The 19,491-nt window shown below is 41.6% G+C and overlaps 2 protein-coding genes across 3 annotated transcripts; both read left to right on the top strand.

Annotated features, from left to right (window-relative positions):
* The first annotated feature begins 1,414 nt into the window (after positions 1 to 1,414).
* On the top strand, positions 1,415 to 4,742 carry LOC118105170 (major intrinsically disordered Notch2-binding receptor 1). Its single transcript, XM_035152638.2, has 3 exons — positions 1,415 to 3,409; positions 3,752 to 3,970; positions 4,293 to 4,742. Exons 1-3 carry the CDS (start codon positions 1,415 to 1,417, stop codon positions 4,485 to 4,487), a joined length of 2,409 nt encoding a protein of 802 aa, XP_035008529.1. The 3' UTR covers positions 4,488 to 4,742.
* Positions 4,743 to 11,762: 7,020 nt separating this feature from the next.
* LOC118105502 (rac GTPase-activating protein 1) lies at positions 11,763 to 18,806 on the top strand. Of its 2 annotated transcripts, none has more exons than XM_035153351.2 (17): positions 11,763 to 11,937; positions 12,312 to 12,405; positions 12,874 to 13,076; positions 13,279 to 13,430; positions 13,761 to 13,830; positions 13,957 to 14,010; positions 14,170 to 14,247; positions 14,392 to 14,509; positions 14,662 to 14,807; positions 15,141 to 15,305; positions 15,401 to 15,496; positions 15,656 to 15,854; positions 16,031 to 16,136; positions 16,286 to 16,418; positions 16,550 to 16,658; positions 16,863 to 16,971; positions 17,549 to 18,806. In XM_035153351.2, exons 2-17 carry the CDS (start codon positions 12,321 to 12,323, stop codon positions 17,622 to 17,624), a joined length of 1,899 nt encoding a protein of 632 aa, XP_035009242.1. In that variant the 5' UTR covers positions 11,763 to 11,937; positions 12,312 to 12,320; the 3' UTR covers positions 17,625 to 18,806. The 2 variants fall into 2 exon arrangements, with proteins under 2 accessions (XP_035009242.1, XP_035009241.1); XM_035153350.2 differs by having other exon boundaries at positions 11,764 to 11,937; positions 12,306 to 12,405.
* The last annotated feature ends 685 nt before the right edge of the window (positions 18,807 to 19,491 follow it).

The following is a 19,491-nucleotide window of genomic DNA, read 5'->3' as shown; positions in this document are numbered from 1 at the left end:
CTGACCTTTATTTGTATGCTCACCTTGCACGCAAACCCAATTATTGCTGTGGCACCCTGAGAAAATATACTCCTGATTCTGCTTCACTCACACACAGGAGTGTCCTGCTGAGAATGTGCCTCTCCTCCTGTGTATCTCTTAGAAATGAGGGTGTATTGTTGACTTTGCGAGTGTTCATTGCTGATCTTTGGTGAGGGGAAACCGTTTGGATGTATTTTGAGGTCCCTGAGGGCACTGCAGGGACTTGTGGGAAGATGACCTGATTTCTGATTTTCTCCTCTGCTGCCTGGGCTTTGGGCTAGTCGCTGCTACAAACACAGGAGCCCATGAAACGAGTGTGACAGCATGAGATGACCTGGATCTATTTACGCTTTTGGCGCAAAACTGGATGTTATTTGTCAGTGTTGATGGATGCAGGCGTGGTTGTAATTATCTTTGGATAGATTCAGGTAAGTGTCGATGCTCCATTGAAGCTACACTTTTAATAAGACATTTAAAACCCACATTACCTTTACAACATGATGTCTTTATTATTGTCCTAGCTGATAAATAGGACTAAGTACAGATTGTTGCACCTTTTTAATATTGCCTTCTCTGTCCCGATCTTATCTTCAGATTGTTAATGTGACCTGATTACATTATCTCTGAAGATACGTCAGTATTTCCTTCGCTCAGTAAAGTTTAGACTCTGCCCTGAAGCTGTTAATAGAAATGAGGGGATTAAAAATGTCCAGTGAGGTAAAGATGTGCGCAGTGAGACGGCGTCATCACATCAGATGATCGGTTATTTTAGGGCCAAAAATAAGGTCGCTTTGAAAATTATCATTCAAAGAACCTTTTCCATCAACCATGTAAACTGAATTCTTTGGCAGTAACACAATGTTGACTAAATACATACTGATAATGAAATTGTATCATATTGTAAACACTTGTAATTTAGTGAAAAACTACAACACATAACCGGGTTATTACCATTATTAAGACAATATAAAGACATCAATCATAATGATACAGCAATACAAAATAACATCCTCATAATACTTTGCCACTATTACTTTATTATTCTTATTAATGCGTAATATTATATATTTTTGCGACATGTTTCATATTAATATTACTATTATATTTCCCAGAAACGATAAAAAATATATTATTTATTTTCTTGTACTAGGAGAAGAAAAAAACATTATTAACGTCATGTATTAAGATTTACTTGCATTTATCAGATTAGATGTGGGACTTTCCTGCAATCATACTTTTTGTACTCCTTATGTCAGTTTTATTTCTTGCTTTAAAGGCTTTTCATATGTTAAGTAAATCTTTTTCAATTTCCTTTTTTTTTTTTAAAGCTGCCATACAAATAAATTTGCTTTTCCTTTCTGACTGCCTTGTTTTTTTCCTCAGGTGAGCAGCCATGGCTAACCTGCAGCAGGAATACCCCGGGGTCCTTCTGGGGATCCTGGAGGAACTGGCCAATATGCGCCAGTGGCTGACGTTCCAGGATCTTTGCCGCATGGTCAGCACCCGCTTTGACCTCGAGCACCTCATTGAGCTCAGGAGTTTGCTGTTTGCTGCTGCCAGCCGGGACCCCTGTTTCCCAGCAACTCTCTTCAGAGACAGGGTTTCCACCAGGGGCCAGGGGCTCTCTCCCATAGGCGTCGCTGCTGACATTGTAACTATCTTCAATCTTATTCAGATGACGGGTGGGGCTCCAGACGACATTCAGCCAATCAGAGCTCAGGCAATCCTCCCAGTTGACCAGTACCCAGGCCCCAGTCTGCCTGGAATCCACCAGCTGAACATTTCTGGTCGAGAAAGAGCACGCGCCCACTCGGATTCTGGAGGAAGGCCGATCGACCAGCACTTGCTGATTCCGAAATCGAATTACTCTGCCCGCAAGCGAGGAAGTCTTCCCCCCGATCCCCTCTCCCTTGTGTCCTCCCCTCCAGTCAGAGCGAGGGCCGTGTCTTTCGACTTGCCTCACACAACACTCTTGTATTCTAGTGGTCAAATCCCCAACGAGGTCATGAAGAATATGTACCTGCCTTTGGAGACGGACAGTGAGTCTAGTGGAGATTCTGCACCTTTGGAAGTGTTTGAACCTGAACCGGCATCGTCTGTTGACCAGAAGAGAAACGTCTTTAGGAAGGACTTCCATAACCAGCCGCCTCTTATACCCCAGGTGACCGTCAACAGTGAGTCTCCTAGTCCCAACATTTTAAAGAAAGGCTTTGACAATCACAGTTTTGAAACAATCCCAAATCCTTACGCATCGCCTGCAACAGTCCAACAATTGCCAGAGCCGAGGGCTAAACATGAAAGCCTTGATGACCTGCAAGACTCAACTTATTTCGGACCTGGGTCTGTTGCAGAGTGCTCCCCTCAACACCTGCAACCTCCCAGAAATCATAGACCAATCTGGAGCAACAAGAGCCACAGTCTAGAGGACCGGATAGGCTTAGGCAGTGTTGGAATTGGCATAGAATCACAAAGAGGGCAACTTCCCAGGAGATCAACACCTGCTTTGGGGTCCTCAGGAGGTGAGAGTGGGGATAGTGGATTGCCAAGTGGAGGTGACGGAGTCAAGGCTCAGGGAACCCAGACAGACCCACCGGACACGAGGCGCCTTCGTAGCCTGGTCCACGCTGATCGCCTCTCCTTCATGACCTCATTAGATGACCCCGAGTTTTGTGAGGATGACATCAGTGTCATCTTTCGTTTCTTAGATGACATAAGCATGTGTGGTTCTACGGGAGTCCTGCACCCCAGCGATCCAACAGGGGCCATCAACCAGGACACACCTGAGGCCAGACGTGGTCGCTTAGGTCAACTTCAGAGGCTTTTCCACTCTTTAGAAAGCACTGACGATGGGCTGAAGACCAGTGTCTGTAAGCTGCTGCTCCGTATGAGCCAGATAGAAAGACAACTGGACTCACTGAATGATGTGAAGGCCGAGATCTCCCAGGTGCTCTCTGCATTGCAGCGACTGGATGAAAAGATCCAGCTGCCTGTCGGTGGCAGTGGACAAGGCAGCGGTGGGCGATGGCTGGAGCCTCTCAGTGGTGTCTCCTCCTTTATGAGCCACCCTCTGACTCCTTCTGAGTCATCGGAACCTCAACCTCTGTCAGTATCTGGGGATCTGTTTCCAGCTACCAGCATGAGTAGTCTGGACTGGAGCCGCTGGAACACTGCTGGGGAGCTAACAGAAAGTGTCCAAGGTTTGGCTGATTCTAAGGGGTTGAAAGAAGGGAAGAAAGATGCATCATCTCGTCGTGCCTCCAAAACGCAGCCTGAAGAGAAAATAGTCCCCGATTCCAATCATCTGAAGGTTTCTAACCCTGCAAGAGACTGGACGGTGTCATTCTCAAAAAATAAAGATCCCAAAGCCTCACACGGGAAAATTGAACAGGTAGGGAAATTCTACATTCTATATTCTCGAACTGTCAGAGGAGAGATGGGTTTCTCAGCATATGACCATCACTTCTTAAACAGATTTAACTATAATCCAGTATGAAGGCAAAAATATATTATGTGCACCGTATGTATCCATGGTTCAAACTTTTGCAGTATGCTTTTTAGGCATGGCTGCAAAAAAACACACCTTATCAATTCAAACTAGTATGCATGTTTGGTGGTGGTATTTAGTTAATTAATATTGTAAACATTGCCTCCAATCATTTAAAAAGTAACACTTTTAAAGGTTGTATATACAGTAAATATAAAATATATGCTTGGTCCATTTTCTTTCTAGACAGATCAGTCGAGCAGCACAACTAACCTCCTCAACCATAAGTCCTCCAGTCTGGTGGAACAAGTGTTTAACTCATCCCTGTTCCGCCACAAAGACAGCAGTCTGACAGGGGGGCTCAACTCTGGGAAGATTAAGGATACCAGACTGGTTGAGGGGAGAGGAAGGCCCATCTGGACTGTAGATGACAGAGAGGCACGGATCTCCCCTTTGGATGCACAGGTAAGAATAGATGACTTTTAAAGGGATAGACTAATTAAAAAAATTCATTTATGTCCTTTTTTTCCTGTAATAATTATCATATTAGGTCAGTGATTTTAATCTAAAAATAACTAAATTGGGTTTGCTTTCTGCATTTTCTTTTGATTTTTATTTCTGGGAATAAGTGGCCTAACATACATGCATCATACAGATGCAAGGTAAGTAAGTAAAATACAAACTAGTGATGCATAAGGTGTTAATAGAATAGTTTAGATTGTGCTTTATATTCAGTACATATGGGTTAATATTTGGTCTAAAATGCTGTTAAATAATTGTTCCCCAGGCCCAGGAGTCTCTAAACCCCAACAACATGGAGTTCTGGATGGACGACATCTACACTCCAGGTTACGATGCTCTGCTCAGGCGCAAAGAGGCCGACCAGCGCCGGGCCAAGGTCTGCAAGCTGACTGCACTCATTGCCACTGGGGTGGCCATCATTCTCATCATTGTCATTCCTATTTGCACCATGGGCTCATGAAGACAATCACAGATTGCCCACACTGTTGCCTGTTTTCATTTATCTATTTTCAGCAGCGATGTACTGCACCAAGGAACTTGCACAGTATTCAGATTGAGGTTAGTGAGAGTGTGACATAAATAAACAGACAGCACCCCCTTACATTTCTCTGCATGCAGCACCATTATTCATGACTTCAAAAATAGAGGAACTAAAGCTTACTTTGAAAACTCCGAGTTCCTCCCTCATGTAGTAACAACAAATAGAAAGTTATCTGCCGTACGAAACCATTTTTCTTTTCTCTATTTACAGTCATAGATTTCATGATTTGTGTTCACAATCTTTTCAGGTCACTGTATATGGTAGTAATTACAGATGATTTAAAACTATTCTAGAATAACTCTTAGCTTATGATGAACTCATACAGAGTTTCATTTTCCTTTTTATTTTCTTATTTCATCTGCTCTTTTCTGAGAAACTACACTGTTACAGACACATTGTGAATCAGCTTCAGCCTTGAACACTGCCTGACTCCTCTTTGCTGGACCACTACAGGACTCATTTTACTTCTTTGGAAAATAATAGTTTTATCAGGACATGTTTTAATGGATTAAGTCGAATGGAGAGTTTGTTTTCTTTTAGTTTGAGGGTTCTTGTTATTCCTTAAAGTAACAGAATATACAGTAGTGCAGAAGCTTAAATCAATAAAAGTGGTATTTTTATAGAGTTCCCTCCCATTTTTCAAACAGGAAAATATGAGCTGTTTAATCCACTCCTGAATGTGTTTGGGTGGTGGGACAGAGTGTTTACCAGGTGTCAGGTTTCAAGAAATGGAAGATAAAAATGTTGTTGTTGATGAGGATGTTTTGGCTCTGGAGCAGTGGAGGAAAGAGGGAGCCCTTTCCAGTAAACACGCTCTAAGTGGGAGATTCCACTTGTAATTCAATTGATGGGATGTTTGGAGTGCACCATATGCACATTATCTTCTCACTATAGACTCACTCGGCCAAAGCTTTTCCATATACCTGCAGACTCACTTAGCACCAACAGATTCATCTGGCTTCCCCTCACAGATGAGGAAAGTAGACATTCCATTTTCTAAAAACCTCCTGTTAACTCAGGTTTGGTGCCAGTCTATAAAATCAACAGGGGGTTCATAGAAAACATATACACCTGTCAAATATAATGGAATCCAACATGATTGCTCCACAGCAAACAGTACCTTCGTACAGCTTGATAAGTTCAGTTTTTGCTGAGGTGTTAACTGAACTCTAAGGTAAAGCTGTAATGTAAAGTACAAGGTTGCATATCAGTACCCACAAACTCAAAATGCCCAGTAAATTAAATGAAAAATCTAACAGATATGTAGCATCGTAAGCTTTACAATACCAAAGTTTATTGCCTTGCGAATGTATTGGATTGCATTGCATTTTTCGGTGTTGATGTTATTTTGTCCTTGACAGTGCAAGATAAGGATGATTTTGTTTCCATGCAACAGAAGCACTGTTCTCACTTTATGGTGCATACACCGAAGTGCACAGAAACTAAGTATCAGTGGGAAAAACTACATTAAACTGCTTGTATTGTTTTTGTTAGAACTTTAAACCTAACTTTGCTTTCTGTACAATATATGCATAGGATATATAGAGGGTGTGTTCTGCTTCAGTGCATCTTCCTAAGTAGATGTTTATCTGCCAAGTGTTCCCCATGAGGCTGTTTGTGGATCCATTACCCTTCCACCGGTGCCACTGACTAACCCTGTGCTCAGCACAATCTGCAGGTGCTTCCTCTGAACGTCAGTGCATGAGAGCCTCCTGATACTTTTTTCATTCCTGAAATATGGACCTTGTTGTTGCAATATCCATGCACCTTTTAGAAAGACAACAGAAAATCTGTGAAGTCTTTATTCATACAGAAAACATGCAGGTATCTTAGTACAAGTGAATGTGAGCAACACTTTATATGATTGTGAGGATGTACGATGATTTATGTTGCCTGTCTGAATAAACTCAACAAAGTGGTACATAGACAGTATGTTGTCTAATATGATAAATAATAAATCAATTTCTTATAAACATGCACTTAAAACATTATGGTGAATGAAAAAATGTCTTGAAAGGAAGTGCTTTGATTTGTGATATAATTTTGTTCACGCTTTTCGCTTGGTAAAGTGTTTGGATGATTATTCTCGCAGATAGCAGTTACAATGCACTCAGTACAGGAAAGTGCAAACAGTGATGGTTGTAAAAGGTGAGTGATGGCAGTTAAAGGATTTGTGACTGGAGGAAATGTACATATAGAGATGAATAATTGATAAAGACAGACAGACTGAATGATCCTATTATCTCAAGTCAACTCTAATAGACCAGCAGTATTCAGAGCACACACACACACACATTTACTGTTAATCCAACAACCAATGTATTAAATTAATCATAGACATAAATCAGTTACAGTCAATTGTTGAGATGTTTAAAAAAATCAAATGCGGATGTCTTTTTTACATTATATATCATTGAGCTGACACTTTTATCCAAAGCAACTTATACAGACAATATAGACAATAAGTTCATTCAACCATGAGGGTACAAACCCAGAACAGCAAGAATCATGTAAGTACATTAGCTTCAAAAAGCCAAACTACAAGTGTTACATGTAAGTGCTTTGTATAATATCTATAGTTATGAGGGCCAATTTTGGTTCAATACCAACATTGTGAGGATATTTTGGCTGGTCCTCACAAATTCAATGGGCTGTTTGAGGGTTAAGACTTGGATTCTAATTTACTTTCTACCTATGAGGTACATAGACTTTGTCCTTTATCAGCTTTGGTAAAATAAGGAAATATTTGCTAAACTCACCTCTTCACTGTTTAAGGTGGGAAGTGCCTTTTGTTGTTGGGCTGTTGTTTTGGTGAGTTTCAATTGCTGGGCCATTACCACCAGGTGCTTTGTTTGACTGATTATCAGGGGTGTGGTCAGCACAGCGGTAGCCAACCATCGTCAACTCTGGTGTTTAAAAAACAGAATTTGATGCGTCAGATATGTGTATATATTCCGTCCCTGTTCGCATTTCTTCTCGTAGATGCTATAAGCCTCGCACTTGTTCACAACAGTACCATAACCTTTCCACCCTTTGCTTCCCACCAATCACTTGAATTCCCTGCTCTCACTGACACTTGGATCACACCAGCCAACACATCCCCCCCTGCTGCTCTCTCCTCTGCCTACTCTTTCACCCACACACCCAGACCCACTGGTAGAGATGGTGGTACAGGTTTACTCATCACCCCCAAATTCTCTACCCGCTGCCACATTTTACTCCACTCTCTTTTGAATTTCATTCCGTGACTGTAACTCATCCGGTACAATGAAACATTGTTGTCCTCTACCGTCCACCAGGTCCTTTGGGAGAGTTCTTGGAGGAATTAGACGTCCTCCTCTCGAACATCAAGAAAATGGCCCTCCACTTGTCCTTCTTGGCGACTTCAACATCCAGACAGAGAAGTCATCTGACTTATTACTTTCTTCTTATGCTCTCTTGCTCACTCCTTCCCCACCTACTCACAAAGATGGCAAACACCTTGATCTTATTTCACCAAAAACTGCTCTACCCCCAACCTTGCTGTAACCCCACTTCACGCCTCTGACCACTTTCCTTATCTCTTACTCTCTCCCACTCTCACAATCTGAGTACCTCATCTGTTTTATCTGCCCTCCCTTCATCTGACTCTTTCTCACTCATACATCCTTTATCTGCCACAGACACTCTCCTCTCTTCTCTGTCCTCCTCTCTCAATTGTCTCTGTCCTCTTACTTCACGACAGGTGCGCAAGTCCTCCCGAGCTCCGTGGTTGTCTGACTCTGTGCGCGCCGACAGAGCCACCGTGCGAGCATCAGAAATAGAATGGCGAAAATCGAAACCCTCTGATGACCTGCTCTCATATCAATCTCTTCTCTCCTCCTTCTTTGCCTCTACTTCTGCAGCCAAAAGCTCTTTTTATCAAACAAAAATACAATCCTCATTTTCCAACCCCAAAAAACTACTTTCCAATCTCCTTGACCCCCCCAGTCCCCCTCCTCCTTCCATCCTTCTACCAAGCTACTTTGTCAACTACTTTACAAAAAAGATATATCACATTCACTCCTCATTCTCCAATCCATCTTCTGAAAATAACTTTCCATTAACCACATCTTCATCTTCATCCCCTTTCCTCTTTCACCCCCATCTCTCCCAATCAAGTTCTTACCCTGGTAACTTCCGAACGCCCAACCACCTGCCCCCTTGACCCCATTCCTTCTCACACTCTCCAGTCTATTGCTCCCGTCCTTCTTCCTTTTATCACCCATCTTATTAACACTTCCCTGTCAACTGGCTGTTTCCCTAACTCTCTGAAGGAGGCAAGATTTAACCCTCTCCTCAAGAAACCCAACCTCAACCTGTCTGAAGTAAATAACTACAGACCTGTCTCTCTTCTTCCCTTTCTTTCCAAAGCTCTCGAGCCAGCTATCTTTAATCAACTCTCCTCCTATCTTCACCAGAACAACCTTCTTGATCCTCACCAGTCTGGTTTCAAGGCAGGCCACTCCACTGAAACTGCCCTCCTTGCTGTCACTTAGCAACTTCACACTGCTAGAGCACCCCCCTCTCCTCTGTGGTCATCCTTCTGGACCTTTCAGCTGCATTTGACACAGTGAATCATCAGATCCTTATTTCCTCCCTTCAGGATCTGGGTGTCAGGCTCTGCACTCTCCCTGATCTCATCCTACCTCAAAGACCGTACCTACCGGGTAACTTGGAGAATATCTGCCTCAAAACCTTGTCCACTCAATACTTGGGTCCCTCAAGGTTCTGTCCTGGGTCCCCTCCTTTTCTCTCTGTACACCAACTTTCTCGGCTCTGTCATTCACTCACATGGCTTTTCCTACCACAGCTATGCAGATGACCCCCAACTAATTTGATCTTTTGTCTGAAACACAGGTAGCAGCACGAATCTCTGCCTGTCTGACTGACATCTCTCAGTGGATGTCCGCACACCACCTGAAAATTAACCTTGACAAGACCAAGCTACTTTTCCTTCCAGGGAAGGGCTCTCCCACCCATGACCTTACCATCACCATCGACAACTCTGTGGTAGCCCCCACCCAGACCGCAAGGAACCTGAGTGTGACTCTCAACAGTCAACTCTCCCCTACCACCAACATTGCTGCAACAACCCGATTGTGTAGATACAAGCTGCACAATATCAGGAGAATACGTCCCCTTCTCACTCAGAAGGCAGCACAGGTTCTAGTCCAGGCTCTGGTCATCTCACACCTAGACTACTGCAACTCCCTCCTGGCTGCTCTACCTGTTGGTGCCATCCAACCTCTGCAGCTCATCCAGAATGCAGCAGCTCGACTGGTCTTCAACCAACCTAAGTTCACTCACACTACTCCCCTGCGAACGGATCTGGCCCAGTCTACATCCAGGACATGGTTAAACCTTACACCCCAGCCCGTCCACTCCACTCTGCATGGGCCAATCAGCTTGCTGCTCTCTCACTGCGAGGGACACCTAGCCACTCAACAAAATGATGACTGTTTGCTGTCCTGGCTCCCAAATGGTGGAACGAGCCCCCCACCGACATCAGGACAGCAGAAAGTCTACACATCTTCCGCCGCAGACTAAAGACACATCTCTTTCGACTACACCTTGGTTAAGAAGATGATGGTCTAATAACCATCGTCAACTCTGGTGTATATATATATATATATATTCTGTCTAGGTCAGAGGTAAGAATCTTAACACCATTAGTAATATCGAATCACTATGATATAGATGCCATTTTTTTGCCGAAATAAGAGCAGTTTTTATTTCAGTTGAGTCATCCTATATTTATACTTACTAACTTTATATATATATATATAAAGTTAGTAAGTTGAACTTGTAGTTTGGCTTTTTTAAAGCTAATTGTACTTACATGATTCTTGCTGTTCTTGGTTTGTACTTTGGGGTTTGAATGCACTTATTGTAAGTTGCTTTGGATAAAAGCATCAGATAAATGATATGTAATGTAAATGTAATCTTAGGTTGAGGGGCTAGGGAATGCATTATGTCAATGTCCTCACAACTGTAGAATGAGGTGCATGTGTGTGTGTCTGTGTTATCCTTGTTGAATATTGAACAATGAACACAGTAGAGCTGTTGCTCCTAGATATGCCATCCGTGGCTGATTAATGATGCTGTTGTGTGCATCCTATGTGCCAGGCCAGCCCACAGTGTTTCAGAGGATGTTATGATTTCACACTGAAGGAACTGCAGCACTGCAGTGCATATTTTCATACACAGCAGGTGAGCAGGATTAACAGACACTAGGATGACTCAACTGAAATAAAAACTGCTCTTATTTCGGCAAAAAAAAAATGGATACAGAAAATAACATATGGCAATCAAATTTGTGTTTAATCAAAAAAAAAGACTGCAGTTCATGAACTGGTAATGATCTGGACAATATAAAGAGAGATTAATAATATAATTTATAAATTAATATTGGGGTAGGTTAATTAGAGCCTGTTTGAATGTGAGCATGAATGGTTGGTTGTCTCTGTATGTTGTCTCTGTAATACACAAGGGACATGTCCAGGGTGTACCCTGCCTCTTCCCCAACGCCAGCTCCAGCTCCATCCCCCTGACCCTCAAAGGATAACCCGTATGGATGGATGGATAGTTTGTTGGATGGATTGATGGATGGATGGACAAGTTAATTTCTTAATCAAGTCAGTCAATTAAAAAATTGTTACATTTTAAAGTAATACAATTATTTATATGTTAACTTGTTTAAAGAAAATGCACGTAGACAATGACATTTCATGTTATGCTGCTTGTTGTATTTCAAAGGCTGTTGAGGTCATCTGTAATAATTATATACAGCATCATGTGATGTGTCACATATTATCTCATAAAGCTATCTTCTACTGGTGAATTATGCCGAGAAACATCTTACTATTGTTTTTTTAATGTCATCACATCACTAGACTCATCACCCATGTCACTAGGATGACAGAAGATGTTTTTACAATATACATAAATTGCATATATGTGTCACCCAGAGATACATCATAACAATCAGATTGACATATATATTTATACATGTATATATGCTGAGACACATCTAACCCCTCAGTGACTAAAGGTGGATAATAAGAGAAATAGGAGGAACTAGTGGAAATGTCTCAACAACCCCGCTGCAGTTACAACTCAGGAAGTGTGGGGGCGATAGAGCAGCCGGTCCTCCTCAAAAGGGGCCGGCGAGGAAGAAAACCGGCGCTGATTTTGAACTTTTGAAGAAGAATGTGTAAAGTTAGTCAGACAGGTGTGGCTCGGTCACTGCTGCTGCTGGAGAGGGAATCAATCTCCTAACCGCTGCGTTAACACTGAACGGCGGGACAGTACGTGTCAGCTGCACTTCCACTGGAGAAACATCGTACAGGTGCGTGTTGTGATTTCTTCTTTAGCAGCGCGAGCGACACGAAACCAACTCCTGTCTAATGTGACGATGCTAACGTTAGCGTGCTACAAGGCACAGAGCGGTTCGAACAGCCGTGACATAATATCGTTAATGAACCTGTGAGAGCTGGTTTGAACACGGGGAAGATAACACGTGTCAGCGTTAATAACTCCGCACTTAGACGTGCACAACGTTACAATAAGTTCGTGCTACAAAGGGTGACCTGTAACGATTCACTGCTAATTCAGTGCGAACCACTTTGGGAAACCACCGAAACAACAATGCGTACGATCTGAGGCATCATCCACATGTTCTCCATGTTAGTTTAAGTTTATCTGTGTCTGATCCAGCTGCAGTGAGACAGGATGGAGTCGTCTACAGTGAACCTGTACAACCAGTTCCAGAGTCTCAGGGCTCAGGTGGACGGTCTGGATGAGGGCATTGAACCACGTAAGTTATTTCCGCACGTTGTGTTGGTATTTGTCACTTCAGAAGCCTGTCGCTGTGTTAGTGTAGTGAAACCACTCTGCCGTGGCATGTGCTGGTGTTAGCAGCGCTAAGATGTTGGTTTTTGTACTGTTTGAATACCAACATGTGTAAAGTGGAGTGTTGAATTATTAACCATTGAGTGAATGCAGATACAGTGCTCAGTATACGGCCTCTGTTTTATTAGTTAAGAATGAAAGGGCCTGGGTATAGTGAGCATTTCCATAACAAAAGCCCATATAATGCCATTCACTTCCACGAAAGCACTGTTACTTTACAACAGGAAACTTTTTGTCTTTTTGTGCTTTGTCTGGCAGTAATTTGCATGATAACAGCTGTAATGGCGACCAACTACACATAACTACTGCTGGGTAAATACAATATGGTTCACAGCCTCAATATAAAATTATTTTCTTCCATTGTCTTATTCAGAGTTCCTGCAGATGGCAATGAACTTTGAGGATTGCCGTAAGAAGTGGCTGCGGGCGGGCGACGAGCTGGTTTCCTGTCAAGAAATATTGGCAAAAGCGGAGACTGAGAGGGGAGCGCTGGAGGTCAAACTAAAGCACGCTCGCAACCAGGTGGATGTGGAGATCCGCCGGCGGCAGAAGGCTGAGACACTCTATGAGAAGCTGGTTAGTGTAACAGTGTTTACAGTTTACATGCCCTCTCATTTACTCGCTCTATTGTTTGAGCTCTTGTACATAGCAATATGGAAATAAGAAAATGTATCTTTAAATAATGCAATGGTAACTTTTCTTTGTAAAGTTTTTTTAGGTGATTTTTTTTTTTGCCAACAAGAAAATATTAATTATAACATGTTTTCCTCTTTCTCAGGAACGTCAGCTGCAGTTGATCAGGGAGCTGCTAATATCAGACAACGGTAACAGTGTCCTCCTGAGCGAGGAGCAGCGCTCTGCCCTGGCCTTTCTCAGCGCTCACTCCCAGGCAGCACAGGCTGCTAAAGGCAACCTCAACTCCAGCAGAAGGTCAGACCCTTCTAATCTGGTTCTGAAACAGTACTGATGAGGCTAATGATGATTCTAGACTTTCAAATAACTCGGTTGTCTACTCTTTTCTTGATCTTTTTGATATCGTAAAGATACTGTAGTGTAGCACTTCGTTTAACTACACTCTGTACCATACAGAGGTGTAGAATGCTGTGTATACTGTCCACTGTAGAGGATATAATTAATGTGAAATATTAATTCCTATATTAGAACTAATGTATATGTACTACTAGTTTGCCAGGGCAAAACTTAATTCCCCATTAACATGGATACTGTGGGATTAAATTCTGACTTTCATCTGTTTTACAGGTTAACTAGGATCGATGAATCAGCTTCTTTGCTATCGGACATTAGCTACGACCAAACGGATGACTCTCTGGTATATTGACCTAATTTCCTGTATATAATTGTATGATAACTCATGATTTGAGTCTCAAATCGTGGGACAATAGTGTTCATGAACATTAACTAAGTACTATGGTCTTTCTCTGCACTTGTCTTCTAGGACTGGGACTCCTCTGCGATGAAGACTGTAAGACTGCAGAAACGGCAGAAGCGAGTTAGTGATTCCTTAACTCATATTTTCTTTGTTTACATTAATGATACTGTAATTTTTAGCATTTGTTTCAGGTTAGGGATAAATGTGGTTAAGGGTCTTTTTCTTGCTATTTATCAAGCCACAAGAAAGTGTTATTTAAAGTTAAATTTCATTCCACAGCGTTCCTCCAGAAAACTCGCTGAAGTTCCTCCACAGGCTTTGAAGAAACGTCGCTCCACTGGACGCACGCCAGAAAGGGTAATGCTGACCTCTGCAGCCTAATCTAACACATAGCACAAACATCTGCAAAACAGACTGCATCTGTAAACATATAAAGTTCAGTAAAATAAAATCAGTTTGCTGATAAGACGATTAAACATCTTTTTTTAATATATAATTCAGATGAATGAGTCTATCGTGGCCAAAACTACCATCACTGTGCCCGTCAATGGTGGCACTGTTGAGACTGTCTCCACCATCGAAACTGTGCCGTACTGGACACGCAGCAGAAAGAAAAGTGGTAAGAATATTGTAGATAAAAAAATATTTTGTGGGACCTGGGAACAAAAAAATAAATGATTCTGACCCTATTACAATTTTTCCAGTAGGGTTTTGTTAGTTCATTTTTTTTACTGGTTTTGGTATTCGACTAATGTGAGATTGTGTCTGCAGTTGCTCCAGCGTGGGCTGATACAACCACTACAGACCAATCTGAGACCGCCAGCGAGGCCCCCAGCACAACTGTGTCAGATTTCCCATCATCACTCCAAACCCCCAAATCTAAAGGAGGAAAGAAGCACCAGTTCATCCCTAAAACAGTAAGAACGAGAACTTAGGGTGTATTTCTCCTGACATCAGAATGGTGAGCTGTGTCATCTTGTTGGTGTGTGACCAACCGGTTGAGGCAGATGGCCGCCCACATTGAGTCTGGTTCTGCTAGGGGTTTCTCCCAGTTAATGAGGGAGTTTTTCCTCTCCACAGTCGCCAAAGTGCTGCTCATTGTGGGAACTGTTGGGTTTCTCTATAAAAAATGTAAAGGTCTTGACCTTCAATGTAAAGTGCCTTGAGATAATGTATGTTATGATTTGGCGCTATACAAATTGAATTGATGTACTTACCCACTTTACGCACTGTGTCCCATCCATCACCAGGTGATCAGGTCTGAATTCTGTGCACCCTGTGGAAGAAGAACAAAGTTTGGAAAGATTTACCTTCGCTGTCAGGATTGCAGGGTTGTGACTCATCCAGAATGCCGTGACCGCTGTCCCCTGCCCTGTAACCCCACATCTGTTAGCACTCCCATCTTTAACACAGAGGTACATTTTCTCATTGCTTTATGATGCATTTCAATATCAAAATGTTCTATTATTTTCATGTTACCTACATGAAAACTGATGTGTTCTGTGTGTAGTCCACCCTCGCTGACTTTGCTCCAGCCACATCCCCAAAGATCCCAGCTTTGGTTATCTACTGCATTAAGGAGATTGAACACAGAGGTCTACATGAGGTGAGGCTGACTTAATTAAAGTCCCTGTTTACTTGTCACCATCATGTTAATGCTGCGATCCTTTCCCTTAAGCAATTCTAATAGATAATCCTTTCTCTAATTGGTTATCTCCTTCACAGCCAGACAATGACGGTTGCTTTTATCTTTTCCTCACTGCAGGTTGGCCTGTACAGACTCTCTGGCCACGAGCGCTTGGTCAAAGAGCTGAAAGAGAAGATGATTAGAGGAAAGACTCTGCCTCGGCTTAACAAAGTAGAAGACATCAACGTTATTACAGGTGTCCTCAAAGACTTCCTCAGAAACCTCCCTGAGCCACTGCTCACCTTCCACCTCAACAAAACCTTCATGGAAGCAGCAGGTGAGTTTCTGAATCTGAATCGCTTATGGGTGGTCTGTTATCTAAAATGGTCTTTATACATCTCAAACTTTTTATTGCTTAAGAGCAAATACTTTGATTTATTAAATGACCTCATTTGGATAGAGGAAACAGCAATATACAGGCAGATTAACTGACTGGTGTTAATGTCATTGTAGAAATCCAGGATGATGGCAACAGTCTGGCCATGCTGTACCATACGATTAGTGAGCTGCCTCAACCCAACCGAGACACTCTGGCCTGCATGATGATTCACCTGCAAAAGTAATTATAACCTTTCAAAAAGGCTTTTGTTTTATCCTGTTTCTACGCTAGCATAGACCTTGTTGTGACCTCTAACATTTCTGCAATTCAGGTCAGCATGCACCGTTGAAAAGGACGTTGTGAAATGTATTATTTACTTCTTCCCCCAGGGTGTCACAGTATGTGGATAACAAAATGGATGTGCACAACCTGGCCAGGGTCTTTGGCCCAACCCTCGTGGGTCATGCTGTTCCCAACCCAGCCCCCATGACCATCCTGAATGACACAAGTAGACAACCAAAGGTAACGTGTAAAGTAGCACCTGATTTGTCAGTATGAACTGTATATATGTGCGTGTGCCTGTTTACTTTGAGAACAATGTTTTTGTTCTTTGGACAAGCTTTCATGAAAAATCATGTTGGTTCTGTCTCAAGGTGATAGAGCGTTTGCTCAGTATTCAAGAAAGCTACTGGAGCCAGTTTGCTTTTCCAGATAATACAGCCATGGACGACAATCACCAGTTTGAAACTCCAGACCACCAAGGTAAAGCACGGACAGCTACACTGGAAATATACATGATGAAATCACTTGAATAACACGAGATGAAGACAATGCGATTGATGTTTGTTAGTTGTGGCAGGACATAAGTTTGAGATTTAAATTCCTTTTAAAATGTTGTCAATGGATACAACCTCTTTGCTTTATAATTAACAGAATAGTCTGTACTGATGTTTAATTTATCTGTAGTGAGCATATTGGGACCAGTGACCACTCCAGAGCACCAGATGATGGCTAAAACACCCTCCTCTAGCTCGCTGTCCCAGCGCATGAAGCAGACCCTCTCCAGCACCTCCTTGTAAGTTCACTCGCACTCACTTTCTGTTCACACAAAACTGAAATAAAGAGGGTCTGCATTCTTCATATGCCACAGCTTTGGCCGGGATACTATTTCCCATTTCAAATGATTGTGTAAATTATTTAGATTGTCTTTTAAATACAGGAGTGGGTGAGATGTCAGTCAAGCACAGACTGTAAACGGCCACATAGTCCGGAAAATCTGATCTAATCAATTTACGAAATGAAAACAACTGTTTGTGTGGGGCCATGAATATAAAATATAAATTCTTTACTTAGTGATTATATCATTTTTTAAAATATGATCATCAGAAGATTGTTTCTGTTTGTGCTAAGCTCGTGTCATTTGCATATTTAATTTTTAAAGAATCATCACCTCCAGTTCAATTTTAAGCTTTGAACAAAAATATTCAACCTGATGTTGAGTAAACTATAAAATGATTAGTTATTCTCATATGAAGACTGCATTCCCCTTTTTACCTATAAATATTTATCTTCAGGGGTACTTGCTATTTTTTGCTGAAATTATGATTAATAAGCTTAAAATATGACCATCTTCCCCTCGCCGCCTCTTTTAGATTTGGGAGCAAGAGCAGATCAACAGCTGCCTCTCACCGCCAGGGGAACTTCTTCTCTTCTCCACAGCTCAAGTAATGAAGGGTAAAAGAAAAAAAAGAAGCTCACCCATGTTGTATTTTTTACCTACTGCAATAACAAAATGTATAATCACGTGGGAAATCTAAGCATGCAAAAAAAACAATGATTTTTTTTTTATTGAAGTGTTCTAACCTCATTGCCATATGTTTTTATTTTTTCTGTGGAAAGATTCCTGCATGAGTGTTTAAAGTTTGTTTTTATATCTTGTGAGTACTAACGATTTATTATTGACCAAAACTGGTCACATGTATGTGATTGAGGTTTAACCATGGTTTCTAAACCAATTTAATGATCGTTATTTTCTAATAACACTTGGCATTGATGTTCCTAAGTTGTTTGATCATAGGTGTTTATCCATCTTTGAATCTGTGGTTGTAACCACGGCGACAGGGATGCGAAAGCACACTACTGCATCGGACAAAGAAAAATCATATTATTGGCCAGTGTCCTTTTGGCTTTACTTGTGTTGTCTTGGAAACTGACACCAGTTTCCTGATTTTATCATTTTGTTTTATGTATGTTGATTGTGTGGCGTGAAATAACAATCATGAATTTTCTACTTTAACAATACTGCATTGTAAACACTGACACTGAATGGGAATAACGTTGCTTTTTGCACTGTATGAATGTACGTTAACAATCTGAATATTTTCTACCTGGGAGCACAGACCACTAGAGGCTGCTGTTGCACCACTTTTAATATGCAAACCTTAACCAAAGAAGAGGATCTGAGACATCTGTGTGGTTATAACAAAATAAAATCTAGAGTTTCTACAGCCTGTTCAGTTACTGTTGAGTATTTGTATTCACAATAGTTTTCTTGGTACGGTTACATCTCCAGTAACGCACTGGAGAAAATGTCACTTTGACAAACTCCCGATTTAAGCGTGATGATGGGTCTAAGATCTCCTTATTTGTGGGTACCTTTTTGTTAAAACCAAATCTAGTGCCAGTCAGAAATATGGATTATTTTAGGTTGTCGGCTCGTTTAACACAGCTTTGTTTTATATGTATTTTATACATCCTTGTACAATATTTCCATTATATTGTTTCTCTAATGAAATGCTGTCTAACTGACTTAAGATCTTGTGGACTGAATATTGTCAATTCCTTTTGTCTTCGCTCAAATAAGATCACACAAATCCATAGTGGAGTTAAAAATAAAACATCAAAAGACTGGATGGTTTGTCTTGGTGGGTGTTGTTCATGCATGTGGGACGAGGAGCTCTGCTGAAATGAGGCCTGATGTGAGGAAAACATCGTACATCGTGTGGGTTTTATTAGCAGAAATTCAACATCAAAACAACCATCTTACACCTGCACACGTTTTTGTGTTGCCCAATTAACTTTGAGGATGTTAATGCTGTATTCTTGTAGCCCTCAATGTTCATTCATCTTGATTTTCAACGTCTAATTTGAGTGTTAACCATTGTTGAAGATCTTAAATGAAAGAGCGTAGACACAACAGCATTTATTCCAAAGCTGACATGGCACTGAATGATAATACAATTTGGCTCATTGTTCAAATAGTCATTACAGCTATTTCCATAATCTATTGAGCTGAGTGGACAGGCGATGAGGTCCAACATCATTATGAATTAAAGCAGGGATCATTTACTCATCTTATAGTTATTCCATTAACAGCTCACTGTGGAGAGAGCTGAGCTCAGGCGGAACCTATTGACATACATTTTATATGGCCTCATTCAATACAGAACTTCGGCAGCACATTAGGCCCTTTGAGATCTACGCCCAGCTGTTTGGGGGAGAAATGAAAATATGGTGAGCAGAGTTCATCCAAATTAGCCTGTTCCTTGCTTCCTTTCTGACTGTTACACACACACACTTAGACAAACACAAGCAA

The sequence above is a fragment of the Hippoglossus stenolepis genome, chromosome 3 (assembly GCF_022539355.2).
Source record: "Hippoglossus stenolepis isolate QCI-W04-F060 chromosome 3, HSTE1.2, whole genome shotgun sequence".
NCBI lineage: Eukaryota > Metazoa > Chordata > Actinopteri > Pleuronectiformes > Pleuronectidae > Hippoglossus > Hippoglossus stenolepis.
Note: the sequence above shows the minus strand (reverse complement) of the source record. Positions and strands in the feature narration are given on the sequence as shown.

Excerpts from the sequence above, each read along its gene's own strand:
- LOC118105170 (XM_035152638.2), top strand. The coding sequence starts at position 1,415 with ATGGCTAACCTGCAGCAGGAATACCCCGGGGTCCTTCTGGGGATCCTG. Across the intron at positions 3,410-3,751 it reads CACACGGGAAAATTGAACAG|ACAGATCAGTCGAGCAGCAC; the intron begins GTAGGGAAATTC and ends TTTTCTTTCTAG. Across the intron at positions 3,971-4,292 it reads TCTCCCCTTTGGATGCACAG|GCCCAGGAGTCTCTAAACCC; the intron begins GTAAGAATAGAT and ends ATTGTTCCCCAG.
- LOC118105502 (XM_035153351.2), top strand. The coding sequence starts at position 12,321 with ATGGAGTCGTCTACAGTGAACCTGTACAACCAGTTCCAGAGTCTCAGG. Across the intron at positions 12,406-12,873 it reads GGATGAGGGCATTGAACCAC|AGTTCCTGCAGATGGCAATG; the intron begins GTAAGTTATTTC and ends TGTCTTATTCAG. Across the intron at positions 14,808-15,140 it reads ACCAGTTCATCCCTAAAACA|GTGATCAGGTCTGAATTCTG; the intron begins GTAAGAACGAGA and ends ATCCATCACCAG.